General features: G+C 49.0%; 8 protein-coding genes across 8 annotated transcripts; 3 read left to right on the top strand and 5 right to left on the bottom strand.

Moving 5' to 3' along the window:
- Positions 1-234: 234 nt before the first annotated feature.
- On the bottom strand, positions 235-1,504 carry kin28 (TFIIH complex serine/threonine-protein kinase subunit KIN28; the record flags this gene model as incomplete). Its single annotated transcript, XM_057134268.1, has 2 exons — positions 235-1,244; positions 1,318-1,504. The coding sequence occupies 2 exons, from the start codon at positions 1,502-1,504 to the stop codon at positions 235-237; spliced, it is 1,197 nt and encodes a 398-aa protein (XP_057000204.1).
- A 399-nt stretch (positions 1,505-1,903) lies between these two features.
- On the top strand, positions 1,904-2,638 carry N7520_000332 (mitochondrial 37S ribosomal protein mS41; the record flags this gene model as incomplete). Its single annotated transcript, XM_057134267.1, has 1 exon — positions 1,904-2,638. One exon carries the CDS (start codon positions 1,904-1,906, stop codon positions 2,636-2,638), a length of 735 nt encoding a protein of 244 aa, XP_057000203.1.
- A 529-nt stretch (positions 2,639-3,167) lies between these two features.
- Positions 3,168-4,936, bottom strand: N7520_000331 (cytochrome P450; the record flags this gene model as incomplete). The annotated part of the gene is made up of 4 exons (XM_057134266.1): positions 3,168-3,233; positions 3,290-4,348; positions 4,420-4,617; positions 4,691-4,936. 4 exons carry the CDS (start codon positions 4,934-4,936, stop codon positions 3,168-3,170), a joined length of 1,569 nt encoding a protein of 522 aa, XP_057000202.1.
- Positions 4,937-5,552: 616 nt separating this feature from the next.
- On the bottom strand, positions 5,553-7,793 carry N7520_000330 (uncharacterized protein; the record flags this gene model as incomplete). The annotated part of the gene is made up of 6 exons (XM_057134265.1): positions 5,553-6,178; positions 6,258-6,274; positions 6,338-6,468; positions 6,532-7,124; positions 7,240-7,690; positions 7,755-7,793. 6 exons carry the CDS (start codon positions 7,791-7,793, stop codon positions 5,553-5,555), a joined length of 1,857 nt encoding a protein of 618 aa, XP_057000201.1.
- A 615-nt stretch (positions 7,794-8,408) lies between these two features.
- Positions 8,409-14,582, top strand: stt4 (1-phosphatidylinositol 4-kinase STT4; the record flags this gene model as incomplete). The annotated part of the gene is made up of 6 exons (XM_057134264.1): positions 8,409-8,416; positions 8,468-8,648; positions 8,703-12,644; positions 12,696-12,899; positions 12,950-13,237; positions 13,302-14,582. 6 exons carry the CDS (start codon positions 8,409-8,411, stop codon positions 14,580-14,582), a joined length of 5,904 nt encoding a protein of 1,967 aa, XP_057000200.1.
- A 674-nt stretch (positions 14,583-15,256) lies between these two features.
- N7520_000328 (sugar porter family MFS transporter) lies at positions 15,257-17,149 on the top strand (the record flags this gene model as incomplete). The annotated part of the gene is made up of 4 exons (XM_057134263.1): positions 15,257-15,559; positions 15,615-15,871; positions 15,929-16,352; positions 16,406-17,149. The coding sequence occupies 4 exons, from the start codon at positions 15,257-15,259 to the stop codon at positions 17,147-17,149; spliced, it is 1,728 nt and encodes a 575-aa protein (XP_057000199.1).
- Positions 17,150-17,681: 532 nt separating this feature from the next.
- On the bottom strand, positions 17,682-18,391 carry N7520_000327 (uncharacterized protein; the record flags this gene model as incomplete). The annotated part of the gene is made up of 2 exons (XM_057134262.1): positions 17,682-17,768; positions 17,816-18,391. 2 exons carry the CDS (start codon positions 18,389-18,391, stop codon positions 17,682-17,684), a joined length of 663 nt encoding a protein of 220 aa, XP_057000198.1.
- A 1,149-nt stretch (positions 18,392-19,540) lies between these two features.
- N7520_000326 (putative YT521-B-like splicing factor) lies at positions 19,541-21,501 on the bottom strand (the record flags this gene model as incomplete). The annotated part of the gene is made up of 4 exons (XM_057134261.1): positions 19,541-20,041; positions 20,107-20,654; positions 20,724-21,329; positions 21,402-21,501. 4 exons carry the CDS (start codon positions 21,499-21,501, stop codon positions 19,541-19,543), a joined length of 1,755 nt encoding a protein of 584 aa, XP_057000197.1.
- Positions 21,502-22,347: the final 846 nt, after the last annotated feature.

Below are 22,347 nucleotides of genomic sequence, written 5' to 3'. Positions count from 1 at the left end.
CTCCGTACATATGTTATTACTTCATGAACCCTTGTTCATCAAGGACCCACTTGCCTTTTCTAGGTAGAGAATAAGGGATACATATATATGTATGGGATATAGGAGGTTGGGCTTTATGATACTTAGTACAGATTAGCTTCATGCACGATGCTTCCCCCTACATTTTAGTTTTTTACAAATACACAAATACTAGTACACAGTATACGGAGATCATTGTAGGACGTTTGTCATGCATCATTTCATCGCCCCAAAATCTAATTGCCGTGCAGCATTCTTAAAGGGTCCATCATCAACCTCACCGCCGCGCCGTCCTAAATCTTCCCCCATCTTCTTCGCCCCGGATTTTCGTGGGAGATCTTCATTCCGCGTTGGTTGAGGATCAATAAACCACCAGTTGTGGCGTAGCACCTGAAGGGCTGTATGGCGTTTGCGAGGATCCAGAGCACACATCGACATCAACAGATCGGCCCCCATTGGTCCAGCCGTAGGGAACTGTCGAAGGAAGAATTCCCGCCCCTGCACAGGTACCTGCTGTTCCGTCGGGATATAATTAGGCAATTGTGTGACCCCGGGCCAATTCTCTTCGCTGGGGGTTCCAAACGCGTCACAGATCTTGGAGATCTGGTCTAAGTCGGTATTACCGGCCACGAAAGGAACCCGCAGCAATAATTCCGCAAACACCATGCCCATGGACCACACATCCACCGCACCCGAGTACTGTCGGGCTCCATAGAGCAATTCCGGTGGCCGATACCAGCGAGTGATAACTTGGTGAGTCATGTTGAGATAAGGATCGGCGAAAGATCGGGCCAGACCAAAATCGGCCAGCTTGACCTCACCGTCCGAGGCGATCAACAGGTTATTAGGCTTGATGTCTCGATGGAGCACGAAGTTTTCATGGCAGAACCACACACCCCGAGCCAACATGCCCATCCAAGCCTTGACGTCGGCCGCTCCGTAGTGGATGTCTCCATCCTTGATAAGCATCTCCAAGTCTCCCCGGGGAAGGAACTCCAATACCAGGCTCAGGTTTTGGTCTTTGGAAGAGAACACATCATGGAGGGCGATGATATTAGGGTGCGATAGCTCCTGCAGGTATTTGACCTCTCGAATCGCATCCATGGTCAACCCATCTTTATATTCGGCATTGACCTTGATCTTTTTGATAGCCACAAGAGATGATGGGTCGTCCCGAAGGTGCCCCAGGTATACCACAGCGTATGTGCCTTCTCCAAGCTTCTTGTCTATGTTGTTTTTTGTTTGTTAGTATCAACTGGCCCCAAGAGCCTTCAGGCATGACACAATTGCTCAATCTACCTTTGATGTATTTCTGTCGGACATCGTCATTGAGCTGTTCGGTGAGTTCTTGATCTGTATTGGACAAAGCTCTGGAGGCAATGACTCCCCCTGATGAGCTTTTGGCTGCAGCTGCTCTCAATCTGAGAGTATTGGGAGATGCGACAGCCACAGAGGGAGATCGAGAGGCGAATGGTGAGGCCTCCATGATTGAGATGAAGGGAAAGCGGTAAAAGAGGGGTAGATATGAGCAAAACTAGAGCAGGCTTTGACAGCGATTAAGCTGTATCAAACAGAAGCTAGACACTCATTTTTAGCAGTGGATATTCCAGTTCTATCCAAGACAAAGCGGGAGTTATAAGGGTGAGAAGCTTGTTTGTCAGGTAAAGGATGCGCATGCCCGGAGTATTATTGATCCCGTGACCGCCCGAAATTTCCCAGCTTTCCAGGAACAAACCGTTTGGTTACCTCTGGCATCCGCAATACAATTGGTGCACTCGGTCCTCTTCTCTGCCATTGCAACCCTCGGGCCTGGCCTTTTTCTCTTGACCTTAGAAAAGACCTAATACTCAGCGTCGTGGCCACAAGATCTGGCCCTTCGAGGACCATGGCAATGCGCACGCAGCAACTCCGCAATTTTCCCTCGGGGCTATTCCAAACAGTTAGCCTCTCAAAGCAATCTTTTCGACCATTCCACGGAAAGACCGCACGTTCAGTGCCTTCACCGACCCCCTTTGTCCCTGATGTCCAGACTTTCCTCACGTTGATCGGCCGGGAAATGTCGAAGCATTCGAGCAAGATTCCCTCCTGGGACCAACTTTTCACCTTCAACTCCAACCAACTCCGAGAACTTGGCATTGAGCCTGCCCGCCAGCGACGGTACTTGATCCGGAAGCGCGAAAAGTTCCGCAATGGGGTGTATGGACCAGGAGGCGACCTGGAACAAGTTGTGGATGGCGTCGCCCAGTTGCGAGTAGTGGAAATCCCGGATGAGACCAAGCAGCCCTCAGCAAACACAAACGATGCCCAGCAGGTTTCGTCCTCTGCTACTCTGACACCTGGCATGAAAAAGACTATTGTGAACATGCTCCCCGGTGTCACCGAATACAAGCACAGCCCCGCCGCCCAACTCAAAAAATTCGCCCACATGAAAATCCACAGAGGCTCTAAGATCATGGGGCCTTTCCTTCAGCCGGTCAAGGGGAGTCACGGAAGCGCCGCAACGATCACAGTGCAGGAGGGTATGTGGGAAGACAAGCGAGGACAGAAGGTGGATGGTGGTGAGCGACGCCGCGTTGAGGTTCGGGCAAAGAGGCGACTCGAGGAAAGGCGGAAAGCGTAAATTGGTGGTAGAATGGCGTTCCTTGCATTTCTCTTGAGCCCTGACGGTCCTGTTCTTCTAGTGTTTCTATCCGTACTGTACTATAGTTCTATATCATGTTCCATCCCCCGAAGGGTCCTTGATTCCACCATTTGCCTCATGCTATGCTTGACCTTGGCCGAGCAAGGAGTATTTTTATACCCCACAAATTATATCAAACGTGAACACTGCGAGCGGAATTCTTCTTGAATTTATGTTTGATTAAATAGATATAGTAACAGTATAAACACAAAAAAGCGGGGGTAACTCAAGCACCAGCAAGAAAATGGGTAAGAAAAGGAATAATGTACAATGCCATGAGTCATTGAAAGGCGTCAAGAAAAGCGGAAAAGCCGTGCACTTGTAATATGTCGACTTTCTGCTTGTCCAGACCTCTGCGATATCAAGATAGGTCATTAGATGTAAGAATGTAATCAGGCTCCATGTTTTGCTTGGGCTTGTTGTTTGCTCTTTCTAATTTGAGAAGGAGTTGCTGGCCCACAGCTCCCATCTATTCTTTGGTTCCACGCTTCTCATATTGCACATATGACTTGCCCAAGGGTTTCGAGAACAGGGACTAGGGACCGAGTTAGCGCAGATGTAGATGAATAAGAATATGACAAAGTTACTTACCGAGTAATCAGTACCCGGGATGCCGACACGATCGGCAGGATTGGAGAACTTGAAATGACGCACCAGGGCTGCCAGAATGGCACCCAATTGCACGTAGGCAAACTGTTCACCGATGCAACGGTGACGACCGGCGCCGAATGGAAGGTAGGGGCTGTTAGTACCCTTACTGACCATACCGTACCCGTAGTCGATCTGCTCCTCATCGTCGTCTTTAGGCGTGGTGTCCTCATCCCAGCGGTGGGGGTTCCATTTCAAAGGCTCGGGGAAGAACTCTTCCGATCTCGCGGTGACACCAGGAGAAGAGAGAACGTTGTGGGTAGTGGGAATCACATAGGGTGTTCCTTCCACAGGCATGGGATTCTTGACAGCACGAATGATAGAGTGAATAGGGGCATGAATGCGCAGGGTTTCCTTGATAACCTTGGAGTGAAGGTCCAACTTCTGGAGAGTCTCGTAGGTGATAGCAGGCATATCCTCGCCAAGGACTCGAATCTGTTCTTGGTAAAGCTCATCCATGAGTTCAGGGCAAGTTGCCAGACGCAGAACAATCCAGGCGGCGGTAGAAGATGAGGAGTGTTGTCCAGCCATTAGCAGTGCGATCATCATGTGTGCCACTTCCTCGTCGGGAACCGGGGTACCGTTCTTGTAAACACAAGACATGAGGTTCCAGACCATGTCCTCCTCGGTCTTCTTACCACCAGCCTCACGGCGCTCACGGATGATTTGCATGTATGTCTCGGTCATCTTCTTCTGTGCAGCATCACGTTTGCGGTTATGGGGAAGCGGGGCCCAAGGCAGCATAAAGTTGATCGGAGCGAAACCCATGTCGAGATCGTGATACATGTCGGCAAAGGTAGAGTCAAAGCGGTCACGCACTTCCTTGCCCTGGAGAGACCGCGAAGCGGTGTAGATGGTGATTTCGGAGATGATCTTGGAAACGTCAAAGCTGCCCTTAGAATCCTGGAATGCCGGTGATTTCTTGACGAAAGCATCGACTTCTTCGGTGATCAGGTGAACGTAGGATCGAAGAGCTTCGGAGGTTAAGCCGAACTTCACAAACTTTTTTATGGACATGGTCAGTTTCCATAATATCTGACAATTGGCGTGATCAGACTATGATTGTTTCTCACCTTCTTCTGCTCCATGAGTTTGGAGTTAGGGCAGTCATAGACCACATTGCGGCCAAAGACAGGAGTCGTCAGTGGCGAATAAACCTCTTCGGCGCAAACATCGCGGAGCTTGCCATTCATAATGAATTCATTTCCCTTGGTGCCTAAGTAAACAGTGGTCTTCTTGCCGAGGAGTACAAAGGTGAAAATGTCACCATACTGTTATGACGCAGGCCCAATGGCTCTTTGTTAGAAACAACTCCGAGTCTCAATCAAAGGGTAAAGAACGCACCTTTGCGCGGCAAGTATCGAAGAACTTGTAGGGCTCAATTCCATAAGTGACGGTGCTTCCGATGAAAGGAAACCAGTGGAAAACAACGGGGGGTTCATGGGGGTTCTTGAAGAGCAACTGGCGCAAGACATTGACAACGACGGACAGCGCGATAAAGGACAGACTACCGACTGCAGCCAAGGTGTAGATGGACTGGCTGGAGCAATGCTCGCAGAACGTATCAAGGAAAGTAGAGAAGATACCCATGATGACAGAGGAAGGTGACCAAAGTTGCACCCTTCCAAATCAAGGAGAAAGTGGGAGGGTTTGGGATGAGAAGGGGAAAGGGTGTGAAAATAATAATCTCCGCTATCATTTGATGAGGCCACGCCTGGACCCGCTTTGCCCCTGTTTTTACACTATTTCCAAGGTTTTATGTTTAATTATCCAATCTTTTTCTCTTTGGTTTGTGAAAATGACAATGTATTTTTGGAAGTTATATATATGTATATATTTAAATGTATATATATTAATAGTGAAGGGAGAAGTATAAACTCCTATAATGGAGGGACTCTTGAATCTCTAACGCGACAGTTTTCATCACGCCACACACGATAGGCGGCATCCGTAACCCCGGAAGTAAACATTTCCTGATGATTGGATGATATATGTCCCTATTTGATAGCCTTACATCTAGCCGTGGTAGTGTGAACATCAGGTTGGATTTTACTGTATGAAATATACATCCAATTTGTGTTTCTCTCAACCTAAGAACCGCTCTTGGATTTTCCGTTGAATAAAAACATTTGGAAGGTACCACACCATATAACCACAGACATCCAGTAATCCCATTTTAAAAATTAAAGTCATGAACCAGTTTCACTCATGTCGATCTTGGTTCGTCGTATAATGTGGGATCACCACGATCGCCGTGATTCACAAACCCCTTGGGGTTACCTTGGTTGCTTGGAGATGGCTCACGGGGATTGACCTTGGCCGGTCGATTGTGAACACGTTGACCAACATTGTTCTTGTGAAAGACTTTAATTGGTGCTTCACTGCCTTTCACATGCTCGCTGAAATGGACGTCGTTGATACTGCTTAGCAGAGTTCGCTCTCGCTCGATCTTGCGCTTGGAGAAATCCAAGTTGCCCAAGGCACCAGTCAGTCCATCAGTGCTGTCAGTGACGCTAGGATATTTTTCAGTCATCCAGGGGTGCTCCAGACACTCGTCCACCGTAATCCGTTTCTCCACGTCTACGGTAAGCATCCGGTCAATCAGATCCAAGGCAGGATCGCCCACGGAGTCCCAGTAAGGCGAAGGGTAGTCAAACTTGCCCAATTTAATCTGCTGGGCCAGCGTAAGGGGATTGTCCCGGGTGTACAATTCATCGGAGAAGGGGGGAAACCCGCAAAGGCAAATGTAAAGAACCACTCCCAGGGACCAGACGTCCACGGCTTTCGTATACCGTCGTCGGCGAGTATCCTGCAAAATCTCCGGCGCAACATCTGCAAAAAAAAAAACAAAGAGAAAGAAAACATCAGTGCCATGCTCTTCTAGTCCATGCTAGGATTGGATTTGACTTACAACTGGGGGTACCACACCTGTTGGAAACAGAGGGTTAGCAGATGCACGTAAGACAAGGTTAGTGCTAGTCCAGTACTTACAAAGTCGTGGTAAATGAGTCTTCTCCGATAATCTTTGCAAGCCCAAAATCACCCAGTTTCACTGTCATCTTCTTATCGGCCAACAGAATATTCTCTGGCTTGATATCTCGATGTACAATTCCTCGTTCGTGCTGAACAAGAGACCACAGAGTTAGCTATTTCTAGGTCTACCGTCCATAGTGGGGTTGGATTACCAGGTACTTGAGTCCCTCAAACAGCTGACGAAAGAGATGGCGGGTTTCTGACTCGCTGAGCTTCTGCTTGCTCACGATCAGGTTAAACAGTTCACCCTCTGGGGCCAACTCCATAACTAGATAAGCTGCGTCACTCTCATCAAAGGTGTCCTTCAGGCAGAGGAGATTGGGATGGTTGACGCTCTTCAGGAGCGCGATCTCCTGCTGCAGGGTATCTGCCTGTGATTTCTGTGAATCACCCAGACGCTTTTCGAAGACTTTGGCGGCAAACTGTTTTCCTGTGGAGCCTTCCACACACAAATAGACAGTCGCAAAGTGACCTTTACCAAGCTGTCGGTGAATCTGGTACTGTTGACGGAAGCGATTGGCGTCTCTGGTGCGCGGGTAGCGGAAGGAAAACCGGGCCTCGTTCAAAATGGAAATCTCATCCCCATCCTCAAGCTCGCGATGCTTGTTTCGTCCGACTATGGCATCATTGACAAATGTTCCATTACTAGAAAGATCCTCTAAAACCGCGACTACATCGCCTTTTCTCTTCTCCTCAAAGAGGAGGAAATGTCGATTTGATATCGTAGGGCTATCAATCATCAGGTCTGTGAACGGAGTTAGCTGATGACATGATACCTCATGGAACCAGGATTAACCAACCACACTCAGGATGACGGCCAATTAGGTAGCCACCAGGTGCCTGACCATTGCCTCGCTTACAGGCCTGGGGTTTCTTCCCTGACTTGTCCTTGGCCGCCTCATCTTGATTTTCGCAACTATCCCGCTTCTTCAAGACAAAGGAATGGCTCACTTTGTCATCCAATGGGATCAAGTACCCCCAGACTCCCTCGGCATCTTCATCCTCCACTTCATCGGCATATGCTCTTGGGGGATAAACAAACTGCGACAGGGCCTGTGTATCCCCCGGTGGCGATGAGACCGCCTGAGAGAAGTCTTGATCGGGCGACGATGGTGGTCGGGTTCGACTTGGGCTTTCCGGTGGAGTTGCGGTCACTTCGTTGCGGATGTCTGTAGCGGTCGAATAGCCATGAGTCAACGGAGTTGGTAGATAATCATGGTCTACCGGTGTCTCCTGTGATTGATGCTGGCTTGAGAGTCGTTGAGACCGACGCGGTTTTTTCAGGTCTTGTGAATCGGCATCCACACTAAGCTAGCAATGCCCCCAGTACCGTCAGCGAGTCAACATACCCCGAATAGGTAAGACCACCACTCACCCTGCCCCGCTTGTGAGCGCTTTTCTCTTGAGGTGGCATAGTTCTAGGTATGATGCCACACAATTCCCACGCTCTATCCACAGACCAATGATACGTTGTTGTTGGACAGGCTTACTGCGACATGAAAGGAAGACCGTCGCCAAGCCTCCGGTTTTTTTTTCCACTTCTTTTTTTCCTTGACTGTCCTCTTCTCCACTATCGCTGTTCACAGAACCAAATGACGATACAACTTAATGGGAGGAAGATTGAAGCTTGTAGGGCGGTTGAGAAAGGAGAGCTTTTTGGTCCCAAATTAGCTTTTAAGTCGGGGGAGTTTCGAGGCTCAAAGAGCCTCTCCACTCTCCGCCCTCATCAAAAATACAACTTAGTTAAATATCATAATGATTGGAAAAATGTAAAGACTTGAGAAATCAAAATAAACAATTATGTTGAGAAAGTCATTAATGTACGGATTATATAAGTATTTGTTAAGTTCTATTTTGTTTTGGTTGTAAAATCTATGAAGAATGTCAAGTTCATGTCCAACCTAGGTTCGCGTTCCAACACGTGCCCCCATCTTGTCTCCCCATCAATTCCCCAAATCAACAACCTACTTAACACCTGTTTTACCCCACAGATTTTAAACAGGGTTTCCATAACCAACCCAACCCAAATATGGATGGGTAAGCTAGGTCCGAATTTCTTTCAGTGACCCACTGCTAACCTACCCTTAGCCTCTCGGTCGGCGTCAGACGCTCGGCGTTCGAGAAGCTTGCGGCTTTGGCTGTGAAGTCGCCAGCTCAGGATGGATCGGGCCTTGATCGTCTCGCCCAGCAGTCACGATCGGCTCGTCCGATTGATGGAACCAGTAATGGAATACTTAAGAACCAGGCTCCCACGTCTCGAGTCCCGATGGTAATAGGCTTGACTCTCGAAACCCTCATTGGTGACGTAAACTGACCTCGGTAGGGGATCCGTGAACTCGATGTTCTGCTAGCTTTATGCAAAGCTGCCTTATCCGTCAATGAGCTCGACCACGCGCAGCGCTTGGTCACCCAACTATCTCAATACCTGCCTGAGTCCCCTAGCCAGCTATTTCGTCCATCGCCATTTCTCCAGAGCATCAAACCGTCACCATGGGAGACTCTCTCGCACAGCCTGGCGTCGGCGCTATTGTCCCTGGGGTTGAAGTTTCCGACTTTGCGGAAGGAAGCAGTGGCTGGTCTGACAGGGTATTTGAACAATTGTGCGGAAGCCATCAGTTCGGTGACGCCGTTTCATTACTCTACATCCGAAGCCGGAGGACGAGGTGTTGTGCATGAATCGATCACGATTTTGTCTATCGCGGTGTCGCTAGTAGGATTCCTGGAAGCCTCGGCAAAACACACCGTATTTTGGACAGCGAGGGAGAAGCTACAGATCATCGATCATCTGCGAGCTATGCTCTCTGAGCCGTTTTATATTGCAGTCGAGACGGCCTCTTCCACTATTCGCAATGCCACAGGCACTGATGGCGTCTACAAGGATTGGAGAAAATATACCAGACGATATGCAGCACACGGGCGGCCTATGGGCGCAATGTTACTTCAGGAGGGTTTCATGTGCTTTGTGAAATCCTGTGCGGCGTCCCTGATCGGATCGCAAAATTTGTCTGATAACCAACTCTTGGATGACTATATGGCTGGAGTTGGGATTGCCAAAAGCTATGATGAGTCTGATATTGCGTTGATTGAGCGCATTACGGACCTCATCAGTGAAGAAATCCACCTTCTGGAGGATGGCTCAGATTACCTTCAAGTCGGCTCACCTTCTCAGCAGAAGCTAGCCTTTTCTGTCAAAGGGGATGCCCTGGTTGGCTTTTTAAACTGTGTTGTGCTTGGTGAGGACGCTGCCAATAATGACGTCCTGTTATCCTGGCTTGAGCAAACCCTGGTCGACGCCCAGCAAATGGCATGCGTGGAGCTGGCCATGACAGCCTTGAAATGCATGGCGATTCTAGCTAGAATGTCACCGAATGGCGCCTCAATTGCAAGACGGTGTTTGTTGAGGTTTTTAACCCAGGGAGGGGCTTCCATTGGCTCCGTGGTCGCCGTTGCTGCTCGTTGCCTCGCTCAAGTTCTCAGCATTCTCTCTGAAGATGCTGTCATCACTACCCTCTATTCATTAGGAAATGCCCTAAGCCCAAGCTCTAACGCCGACCAGTCGGCACAGGAGCAATTCACAGGAGATGCCACAGGTACTGCAACCAACCTGGCATCATATGCCCAGCCAAGCAACGGGAGTCAAGCATCGATACCAACTGTTGGCGAGGATGAAGCCTTGGTGTACCGAAATGTTGTTCATGCCATTGTGATCATTGCCACCAGTTGCGATGATGACAAAATCAGTGCTCTGGCGCAATCGATGCTTCTACAGAAAGTTGGCAAAATAAATGTTGCAGTAGACGCATATATCATTCAAGAGACCGCCGTTCTCGCTTTGAGTAGTGGCAAGGCTGAGTTCCAGCTCTTGCTGAAATTCTACTCCCGTATCTACCTTGATGGGGCCCATAAAGGGTTATCAATGATCTGCGATGCGGTTCAGTGCGCGATGGCATACCTCTCTGTGTCTTTGGACCAGCACTCTGCACTTCATGCAATTTATCTGACTCATTTATTGGAGAGTATTGTTAACAAAGGAGACGTTCCCGATCTCGACGCGGAACGTCACGCGGAGGTTGTTTTCGCTTCCAGTGATATCACACCTCTACTGAAACCTCTGGCTCTTCTGGTTTCGTCTGTAAAGCGCTCACCAGAAACTCCTGATGCTGTGTTAGAGTATGATGATGCCACCTTGTCTTTGTTCCGTGATGCCTGGTTCAACATTGCCATTCACGGTATTACGCTCAACTCAAGTGTCTTCCAAGAATATTCCAGGGAGCTTCGTTTACTGGCCAGTCACTCTCCACCTCTTGTGGCGGAAGATCGTATGGAGTTACTTGAGAGTGACGTCGAGCTCAATACCGTGCTCAGGAGAGGCACAGGACCTCAGCGAGTCTTGGAGCAAAAACGAACTCTGATTTCGGAGTTGGCTGGTCGCGAGGCCGACGTCAAACGGCTGGATTATCCACGAGCCGTGTTCCTCAATGCGGTCTTATTGGTTGAAAGTCTGCGTGCATCGGCGGGAGACTGCACCAAGATCCTACAATACTTCCGTGATCCTTCTTTAGACACACCCGAGATGGTTGTCTGTATGAATGCTGTCGCTGAGAAAACCGTGACCTGTTATCTTTCGCGTACTTTGTCCGAAAAATATGACGACTTTTCCGCGCCATACCTATCAAAGCAGTTAGCCGCCTACCTGGTAGCCTGCTGTCATCGCATAGAACGCGTCCAAAGCATTGCTACGATATGCACTGATAAAATCATCAGCCAGTGTCCTTCTGCGCTCTGCGAGAAGCATTCTCTTTTCGCATTGCTTGAGATTCTGACTGTGATGTGGACATCTTGTCTGCAAGGAGAACTAGATGAGTTCGAGTGGAAGCCAGCCCTGGTCTCACCTATGGGGATCGTCAAAGTTGATCTGCCGGATAACTATGCGCTTAGAAAGGCGACATTGGATCGATTCCTCGTCCGAGCGCGAACATGGGTGACTACGGTCTTGAATATTGCGCCGCTGGATATTAAGGGTCTACTTCAGACTTACCTTTCGGAGTACGATGATGATGGCGGCTATGGACACATTGCACTAGGTCGTTCCTTTGCCCTCGAGATGGGATCCTTGATCCCACAGAGTGACCCGCGACTTGGATCCATCGAGGGCTACAGTGGAGGTGAAGTCAACATCGCTTCAGACTTCATGGCTCTTTACACGACTCGTCAGAAGTACCGTCGCCCTGAGGTATCTTCGTCGATTTTTCCAGACAATGGATTCCATCTTGGTGATAGCCCGAAGGTTGAAGCCGCAACTGAATCTGAGTCTTCCAGTGATATCGACGACTCCCTATCTGCCCTCTATGAACGCAGCATGGATGGAGAGGACATTCCATTGATTGAGGTTCGAGATGTTCTGCGGCAAGCAGCGGGCCTCATTTGCAGCAGCAGCAAGCCTCACCTATCAGTTGTCCACTACCTGGTCGCCTTGCCTTTCCAAATCTTCACCAAGGAAACGATCAAACTTGGTGTTTCTCTGTGGCTTGGGGTCATCCACGAAAATCCTCATATTGAACCACGTATCCTAGCCGAGGTGGTGGAAGCCTGGGAAAGAAGTATTCATCGCCGAAAAGGATTGTTTGATCCATCTTTTGACTACTCCGATCCGCTACACACCCAGATCGAATTGCTGCCAACAGACAAAGCCTTGATGCTTCAAAAACAAGAAGCCGCGCAAAACACACTTTCGCCCCATTTGCGTGTTCTACAGTTCTTTGAAAGCCATTTCAGTGCTATTCGCCTCGGGAATTTGCAGGACCAGCAGTTGTTTGGCCGCTTGATCAGCAGTACTGTTGTTGGTCTCTCGAAGACCAAATGCCATCCTTTGGCTCGAGAGATTCATTTCCGTATTGTTCTGTTTGGCCTGAGCGTTCTGAAACACTTCAGCCCGCGGAACCCAGCTGCATCGTGGAAGCTTAAAGATCAGATTCTGTCCGCTGCGCTGAGCTGGTTCAGATACCCACCCAGATGGTCCTTTGGCGGTAATCGACTACAGATCAAAGCCGAAGATAAAATTCTTGGCGATGTTCTCTCTGCTCTCCGGAGCGTTGCAGATATAGCTGATCTGTCCCACGGTGTATACAAGTCTCTTCAGGCTAAGCAAGAATTGACTCAAATTCTCATCGAGAATGAAAGATCGCGTCTTCGGGTTTGGCTGTTCCCCTTGGAGCCCGAGCGGAAACACCACATGCCATCGCTTGGAGGCAAGCACACCACGGATGTAAGTTGTGCAGCATATCGCTCTGACCCGAAGCTAACTCCTGTATCATAGGCTATCACCTCTTTCCTTCGACTTGCCTGGACAGAGAGTCCAGGCCTGGCCATTCAGCTTGCTACCCGGTTCCCATCGCCGAAAATGCAAAGCGACGTCCGGTGGTTGATCTTAAACTTCCCCGAGAAAGCCATCCCGGAGGCAAGTGCTTTAGAGATCATGTTTGAGTCTTCTCTGCCATCCGATGTCAGTTTTCAGCTGAAGGTAAGTGTTTCTAATCACGCTGTCCATGGACAAGGCTAATCGCAATACAGTACCTACTATTCTGGGCGCCAGTCAATCCCACAGAGGCATTGACATACTTCTTGCCCGCTTACGGCAACCATCCCTTCATCCTGCAGTACGCAATGCGTGCCCTGGAAAGTCATTCGATGGATGTTCGCTTTTACTTTGTGCCGCAGCTAATCCAGGCTCTACGATACGACGCCCTGGGCTATGTCGAGCGTTATATCCTCGAGACAGCCAAATTGTCGCAGCTTTTTGCTCATCAGGTTATTTGGAACATGAAAGCCAACTCATACAAGGATGAGGACTCCCAGATAGTAAGTGCAAACCCCATTGCAAACCATTTTTTGATCCTTGTTCACTGACTCTGTGATTCCACAGCCGGATCCTTTGAAGCCAACACTGGATAGGTTCATTGAGTCTTTGATCTCAAGCTTCTCCGAGGAAGAGCGCATCTTCTATGAACGAGAGTTCTCCTTCTTCAACGAGATCACCGGTATTTCTGGTAAACTTCGACCTTATATCAAGAAGAGCAAACCCGAGAAGAAAGAGAAGATCGAGGAGGAACTCCGTAAGATCAAGGTGGAAGTCGGAGTGTATCTCCCAAGTAATCCTGATGGTGTGGTGGTGGGCATTGATCGGAAATCTGGCAAGCCCTTGCAGAGTCACGCCAAGGCGCCCTATATGGCAACCTTCCGGATTCAAAAGACCCGGCCGCGGCTAGAAGCTAATAAGGGAGCTCGTGCCCATGGCACCGAGTTCCGTCAAGTGGCCAAACGGGCCTCCTACGTCGAACAGGAGACTTATGAGGTTTGGCAGTCGGCGATTTTCAAAGTTGGCGATGACTGTCGTCAAGACATGCTCGCTTTGCAGATGATTGCGGCCTTCCGGAGCATCTTTTCCAGTGTCGGACTCGATGTCTGGGTCTTCCCATATCGGGTCACCTCCACAGCTCCTGGCTGTGGTGTCATTGATGTGTTACCCAATTCGATTTCCCGAGATATGCTTGGACGTGAGGCTGTGAATGGATTGTATGACTACTTTGTTTCCAAATATGGAGGCGAAGACTCCATCCGATTCCAGGAGGCGCGCACCAACTTTGTCAAGAGTATGGCTGCTTATTCCGTCATCTCTTACTTGCTCCAGTTCAAGGACCGACACAACGGCAACATCATGATCGATGACGCTGGACATATCATCCACATCGACTTTGGTTTCTGCTTTGATATTGCCCCCGGTGGTGTGCGTTTCGAGCGAGCACCATTCAAGTTGACCTCTGAAATGGTAGCTGTGATGAGTGGGACACACGACCCAGCTCATCACCCCAGCGGCACTCCCGGTCTTGGTCTGCCCGGAACCCATTCGTTCAATCCGACGGCCACTCAGCCTTACCGCTGGTTTGAGTCGATGGTTGTCAAGGCCTTCCTAGCCTCGCGCCCATATTGTACCAAGCTTTCGCATATTGTGTCCTTGATGTTGGATAGCGGCCTACCGTGCTTCAAGCCCGAGACCCTCAAGAACTTCCGCGATCGATTTGTGTTGGACAAGAGCGAGAGGGACGCAGCTGAATACATGCGCGACTTGGTGCGGAAGTCATACATGAGTCGGTCTACCAAGGGTTATGATCAATTCCAACTGATGACCAATGGTATTCCCTACTGATGACATTGAGTTTTCCCCTTCTATAACTGAAGCTATTCAACATTTCTTTCTGATCACATAATCCAACTAATAAATCTTTTATTCTTTTCTCTTCTTTTCATTTGACTTATGGTTCCTAAACGAAAATCCTACGCCACATCCAGAATTTATGTGCTCATGGAAACACGACTGATATTCACAGTTTTGATCAATGGATTGACGTCACGACTTCGTGCCCGCCACCATCTTCCCCTAACCGCGTTTGAGGGATTCCATATGACGAAATGGGCTTCGGGTGGCACACGAGCTAATATGGGGATTCGCAAACTACTGGTGGGAATGTAAGATCTCGAAAGGTTATAGTTGTATATAGCTTATGTTTATTTAGGAAGTAGTATCAGGATCAGTTTCTCGAGGTATACATGACAATATTGAACCTCACTGGGCAGTATCAATTCATTGTAGGAACTGTCGATGACGGGTTCTTCGGTTCTTCGCTTGGATCGGACGTGGCAACTTGGAGTCATACACCAGAGCCACTCGCCCAGTAAATAGTGTGCTTTAAATAGTCCATCAATGCCACCTTGCACGAATACATCTGGATCTACGTCGTGCATCCACGAACCTTGAATACTATTACTGCGGCTTGACATTAACCTACCTACAATTCAATTTTAACAAGACCGCCCTTCCGAATGAGGCTTCCTTTCTTCAATCAACAGGGGAGCGATTCTCCGCCCTCGACGGAGATATCTGGGGATTCTGACCCTGAGAAACGACGAAGTAGTTCGTTCAGTGAGTCCAAGGTTCCATGGGTGACATGGAGATCCTTGGTTTTGGGAGCATTCGTCTCCATTGGTGGTATCATTTTTGGATATGACACCGGTCAGATCTCGGGGTTTTTGGAGATGAAGAACTATAAACATCGCTATGGTCAGCAAAAAAGTGACGGGAACTTTTATTTCAGTAACGTTCGGTCTGGATTGATTGTGTCTCTGGCAAGTGAAGAGTGTTCTTGTTAAGTCGGCCATACATCTAACCGCAATTGAATAGCTGTCAATTGGAACTCTCATCGGAGCTCTCTTGGCCGGTCCTCTGGCTGATCGGATTGGTCGGAAATGGTCGATCTTTTCATGGTGCATCATCTTGCATGTCGGTCTTATCATCCAGATATCCTCGCCTTATGGGAAATGGTATCAGATGATGATGGGACGCTTCGTCACTGGCTTCGGTGTAGGGTCCTTATCGTTGTTAGTCCCCATGTATCAAGGTGAGATTGCACCGAGACATATTCGAGGTGCTATGGTCTGGTAAGTACAAATCCTCTATCCGGATTCTGTGGTCATTGCAAACCAACAGCCTTCTAGCTCGTACCAATTGTTCGTCACATTAGGTATTTTCGTTGCATACTGCATCAATTATGGAACAGAGACCATAGACAGCACGGCCTCTTGGCGGATTCCCTTGGGTATTACCTTCCTCTGGGGTCTCATTTTAGGACTTGGAATCCTCTTGTTCCCCGAGAGCCCGAGATATGATTATCGGCACGGGCGTGTGGCCGTTGCGAAGACCACCATGTCCAAGCTTTACGGCGTTCCTGAGAACCACCGTGTCATTGTCCACGAAATGCTGGAGATTCAGGGTCAGCTCGAGGCCGAAAAGGGGACCAGAGGCGGATTGTATACTTGGGTTGAGATGGTGCAGGCACCCCGGATGCCATATCGCATTGTTCTCGGTATGGTACTTCAAGCCTTGCAGCAACTGACCGGTGCCAACTACTTCTTCTACTATGTGAGTGAGTCCTTTGCCAAGATCAAGTCCTGAGACTTACCATTTGAGCCTAGGGAACCACCATCTTCAATGGAGCTGGGATTAGCAACACCTATGTCACCCAAATGATCCTCGGGGGTGTCAATTTCGGTACAACCATTGGAGGTTTATATATCATCGAGCACTTTGGTCGTCGCAAGTCGTTGATCACTGGTGGTATCTGGATGTTCGTCTGTTTCATGGTATTTGCCTCTGTGGGACATTTCTCTCTTGATGTCAAGAACCCAGCCAACACTCCAGGCGCTGGTAAGGCAATGGTGGTGTTTGCGTGTCTGTTCATCACCGGGTTTGCCATGACCTGGGGTCCGATGGTGTGGGCCATTGTGGCGGAGCTGTACCCATCGCGGTATCGAGCCAAGGCGATGGCATTGGCCACAGCGTCGAACTGGATGTGGAATTTCTTAATTGGGTTCTTCACCCCATTTATCACTGGAGATATTGACTTTGCCTATGGATATGTGTTTGCTGGATGTCTCCTTGTTGCGGTGTTAGTTGTGTACTTTTTTGTCATCGAGGGCAAAGATAAGACGCTGGAGGAGATGGACATGATGTATGTGATGCGAGTGCCGCCATGGAAGAGCAGCAAGTGGACCCCACCGGCGCCAGAGAATCAAGTCACAACGAGCCAGCTCATGGATCGACGAGTGGCTGAGAAGTATGATGAGGAGGAAGACGAGGAGGCCAACAAAAAGCAAGCTGAAACCCCAGGCCATATGCATGCAGAGGATGCCGTGGGAACAGGCCCCTCCGCGGCTTGAATAGATTTGTGAATGACGTTGAGTTGCAAAGCTCTGGGACGGAGAGATGGGAAATGATTGATAGCTTCCAAGGGCAAGGGTATATATGTACATACGTACCAATTTGTATATATAGCGATCAAGTACATTCAGATTTAAGAAAGAATGGTAAATTTATGTAGATTGAGACTTAAATCTGCATTCGATCCTCGTATCATATCAATTTGGGCCTAACATATCTGCATCCTCAGTACCGGCTTGAGGTCATGACAATAAAAGCAAAAAAAAAAAAAAAAAAAATTAAGAAAAGCACGCACCCTCACGCCCCAAACATATGAAATGAAGAAAGAAAAAGTTCGGATTGAAGTGGCCAACGAAAAAAAATCACATTCTTTGCCTTTCCGCTAACCAGTGGCCCAAGAGAAACATGCCGAGTTTTGATCTCAACTCCATGCAACAACACTAAAAAGGACAATTGTGAAGGTAGAGCCAAGAGGATTGACCAAAAGAAAATGCGAAAGAACAAAAGAGCATCGTGTAAACGGAAAGCAGCCTAGTCCATAAAGTCACCACGTAGGATCTTCTCCTGGAAGAAATCGGGTTTCTTTTGCTTAGCCTGCTTGGGGATTTCCCGAATGGGCTGCTCCATGGATGCAATTGAGGCGGCACGTTGGTGATTCGACTGACGGGCCGACTGGGGGAGACGCCACCGAGGGAAGGGGCACGCTCGGCACGGGAGCGGAGGGCCTCGGACCAGTTAAAGCCTTCGCCTAATCGTCGAGATGGGTTAGATCTCTCATCCTGGGGAGAAGTGACGGTACTTGCAGGAGAGCGGGCACTGGGCCGCGCAGCCGGTAATGAACCAGGGGGTATTCTACCATTGCTTATACTGCCGGACCGGGCATCCCTTAGAGCCTGAGCTCCAAAGGAAACCCGCCGTGCGAACGGGGAGTTGGGAGAGCCTCCCTCTGCATCCTCAGCGACGGCATCCTCATTAGGGGCACTGGAGCCCCATGAGCTGGACAGGCTGCCCCGACGAAAGGACCCGAAAGCGGACGTTTGGGTTGGCGAGCCAGACAGTCCTAGCGTGGTGATTGACAACCGTCGCCGGTTTGCCTGGGGGTTGACAGCTTCCTTGGTAGGTTGGTTATTCTGCCTCGAGAAGAGATCGGTGAAGGGAAGGCCGGATGCGACGGACCCTCGCCTGGGGCGAGAGTGAGACTCGGGGACGTTAATGGGAGAGGTGGAACGGTCGTTGGACATGACGAAATCAAAAAGCGTTCAGGAATGAGAAAGGTAGAAAACTGGACGGACTGGCCGCCCTTCTCATTAAAGTGTGCTGGATGAAGAAAGTTGAAACTGCTAGAAGGGAAATTATACCCAAGCAGCGTTGAAGAGAAAGAGTTGTGAAAGAAAGATTGGGTGGGGGAGGGGGGATATCAGTGTTAGGAATAATGGGATGATAGGAGAGATAGATGAGAGAATGTGGAAAAGATGAGGATTACAAAAAAGAGGGGATATGTGTATGTTTGTGTGTGTGTGGCACGACGATAATTCAAGAACACAAAGAGGGGGGGAAAGATAATCAGCTAATCAAGCTAAGCTTAGACTCATCACACTGTAATATCTGGGGTAGCGCCACCTATGGTCGCACTCCGAGTGGAGTAAGAAATTCGATGATGTCGAACATTTCGTTATTGAGTCTGTGATTGGTCAGCCATTTGACCGTGAGCCGCTTTAGGTTAAGCTTAGTCCAAGCACCAGATTCTAATTGGTTGAGAATCATACATTCTCCACTTTTGGTCTTTATGTACCCTCCTTGATTACATCATCATACATCTTCAGCTTCAACTTAGTCATGCAATGAAATAGAAATCAACTAATAAAAGAAGAGAAGAAAGAATAAGAATAGAAACAAGAACAAGAACAAGAATAGGAATAAGGAAGAAGAAGAAAAAGAAGAAAAATAATTCAGGGAAAATAATTGCTTTATCTCAGGCTTTTCAAAGAATGGACTTGCACTTAGGGAATGTTTCAACCCGATAAGAGAAGTGAAAGAGAAAAGGATAATGAAGACGGCAAGAGAAGTAAAAGAGAAAAGATTAATGAAGACAAAAAGATAAAAAAAAAAGTACATTATGTATTACTCGTTTCCCATAGATTTTTAAGTACATAATCCCTCATTTTCACATATATCATAGAGATTGATGAGGAGATGTATGCTAAGGGGAGGAGGATGAGAGGACATAAGGCAAGCATCAGCATTCCCAGTACAGGGTACAGAGTGAAAGCAGCCTAAGCCTCTCCTAAGCCCTCTCATCCCCCCCCCCCTTTTTGGCCCTTCTCCCCACTCAGGTGGCCAAATAGATCACGCAATCATGCAATTCCATAAGCGGCGATACATGGTGGTTCTCAGCTTTGGTGGAACAGTTGAAGCAGTTTTCGGCCGACCGTCGGCTCGATTTCGGTCCCATCCCGTGCAATCTTCACCTCGCGGTTGGCATTCCACGGATTACGCAATCCACGAGTGCGATGAAATGGGACTCGACCGGTAGAGAGCCATTGGATGCGAAAGGGCTTGCCAAATGTTTGTCCATCTGGCTCAGGCTCCTCCATTGGGGCCTCGCTCTTCTCGCTGCGTGCATCATCATCATGTTCTCCCTCAGATGATTCGACCTCCCAGAAAATCGTCCCCCGGGCCGAGTCATCAATGATCCGACCCTTCGGTGCCGTCGAAGTGGCCGAGGTCGGGGTCACCTCCAAATCCTCCATATTTCCCGGGAGAGGCTCCGGGCGGGCGGGCATCTCCAATGACAGCTCATCATCGTCGTCGATCGTGGAGAGCATGCGAGCATATCCAAAGTACTCACCAGATTTGTTGGCCGAGAAAATTAGATATACATGCTCAGTGGTCTGGATAAATCATGAACCCGGGATCAGATATAGGCCAGTAGGTTGCTGGAACAGACGGAACTCACCTTGAAAGCCTGATTCAGAGTGGTTTCATTGTGACTCTGGGTGGCCCAGATGCCACTCTGTTTGCTCAATTCAAGATCTTCCACGGTTAAACTCTTCACAATAAAATACCGATCCGAGGAACGGGTCCCATCATCTAGAGGTGGGATAGCTCGAAACGCAGTGGGCACAAAAGGCTCCTCATCTGGCTCGTTATTCTCAGAACGCCGAGAAGCCTGACCCGTAGAACCCGATCCGGGAACCGTAAAACCTTTACGAAGTCGACAGACAAGACGAATCCCTTGAAACCGGGAGTCATGGAATCTCTCCAGTGCGGCAGCACAGGCTAAGGCTGACTTGTAGTTCACGAATGCGCAGTTGCTCTTGGAAATAAGGAACACACTCTCGATGTCGATGGTCGCATCTTGCGAGAAGTGGTCCTTAAGATCAATTACATTGGCCCCCGGCGGGAGATTACCCACCCAAAGGGCGTTGCCAGACTGTTTGGGCTTGCGTGGCGGTCCTCGTGGGGTATTGGAAGTTGACATGGGACGGGCAAGGAAACTCGGGTCTGTGAGCCACATAACGCATCAGCGATCGAAGGTCCATTGCCTTGCCAAAGTTCAACGGGTGAACATACCGGCGACTAAGGGAGCCTGTGCTCTCCGAGAATTCGAGCCATCCACAATAGTCTTTGAAACATCATAATTCAATCCAGAGGGCCGTCGGTCTTCCTTCGGGGCGTTGGCGGAAGGTCCTCGAAAATCCTGGCGAGCTGGACGTGGCTGTATTGGGTCGGTCAAAAGAGGCGTTCCATGTGCATATGGCGCTGCGTAAGGGTGAGCATAATAACCACCCCCATACATTGGGGCCTGTCCGGCGCCCATGGCCTGTAGAGGTGGGGTTCCGACATATGATGGGTAGTGGCCCCCGCCATGTGGTGCTGTCCCTGGATGTTGCGGTAGGCCATATGGCGGGTACGCCTGATTAAAGGGAACGCCATACGGTAGTCCTGCATTCTGTCCATGATAAGGACCCATTGATGGCATTGAATAGATCATGCCTTGGGTGGCAGCGGGCGGGTATTGGTTTGCAAGATGCGGTTCAAACGGCGACGGTTGTGACTGAGGATTTGGCAGTGAATAGGCCATATGGTTCATGATCAAGGGCGATGGGGGCTCATATCGCCCATGTCTTATATAACCTGTGCCCTGTGCCGGTCTGGATTGACCGTCATTATCGGTACCTATAGAGTCGCAAAAGGTCAGCCAGCCTATCCCACATAAATCTCCAAAGGGCTGATTGAGGGCGAATTTACCAGTTACTGAGATTGCCTTCGAGGCATTCGACTCTGGTGCCAAGGTGGTCCCTTCTGTCCCCCCGGATGCGTTGACCTTGTCTGAAGGAGCATCGCCCATGGGGCCCGGTGGTAGACTAGGTCGAACGGAAAGGAAAAAACGGAATACTCCCTAGAAAAAGATTACATTCAGCTTGGTATACATGACCAATATTGTATCCAGCTCACCTGTCAGATGCTCAGAATTCCCTAGAATGCGAGACCGCTTGGATCTAAGTCCCCCACACAGAGACCGGGTATAATATTATAATATGTGAAGTATCCGGCACCGAACAGGAATCCAAGTAGCCGTAGATATTTCTGCTCAATGTGTGTCAACATTAACAACCACTATGACAAAAGGGGGAGTTATGAGAAAAGCCAGCAATGATGCGAAGACAACTCTCAAGGCAGAAACGGAAACATCAAAAGAGACGAGAAAAGAAAAGAGAAGAGAAGAGAAGGGAAAAGACCTCAGGGTCAGAAAGCAAGAAAAATGAATATTTGGGTATGATGGATTAGGGTGAAGAGGGGAGGGGGGGGGGGGGGGGGAGACATAGTGCAGGTTAAGTGCATTGCACGCGCTTAGGCAGGGCTAGACAATACCGACTTCCGAGGAAAGCCATGTTTTGGCTCATAGGGCATCAACTGGGGAGAAACGGTTGGGAAGAAGGATATGAAGTAAAAAACAACATATGAACTCAGATTGGGGGCAAAGGGGGCCGAAGAGAATGACTGGAGTGGGGACAAGTTCCAATGATAGTCCATACCCCTTCTCTGTTCTCAAGTTTTAAGGCAGACAAGCGCTTATACCAATGGTAGAGAAGAAAGAGGTGTTAAAGGGGATCACATAGGGCTAGACCAACATGGACAATCAAAGACTTTGGGAACTAGATCCGCCAATGGAATGGTTTCCGTACTTGTAGGG

This window comes from Penicillium odoratum (genome assembly GCF_028828045.1).
Source record: "Penicillium odoratum strain IBT 22623 chromosome Unknown utg000001l_segment0_segment0, whole genome shotgun sequence".
Lineage (NCBI taxonomy): Eukaryota > Fungi > Ascomycota > Eurotiomycetes > Eurotiales > Aspergillaceae > Penicillium > Penicillium odoratum.
The sequence above is the reverse complement of the archived record's forward strand: the minus strand, read 5'-3'. Positions and strand labels throughout refer to the sequence as shown.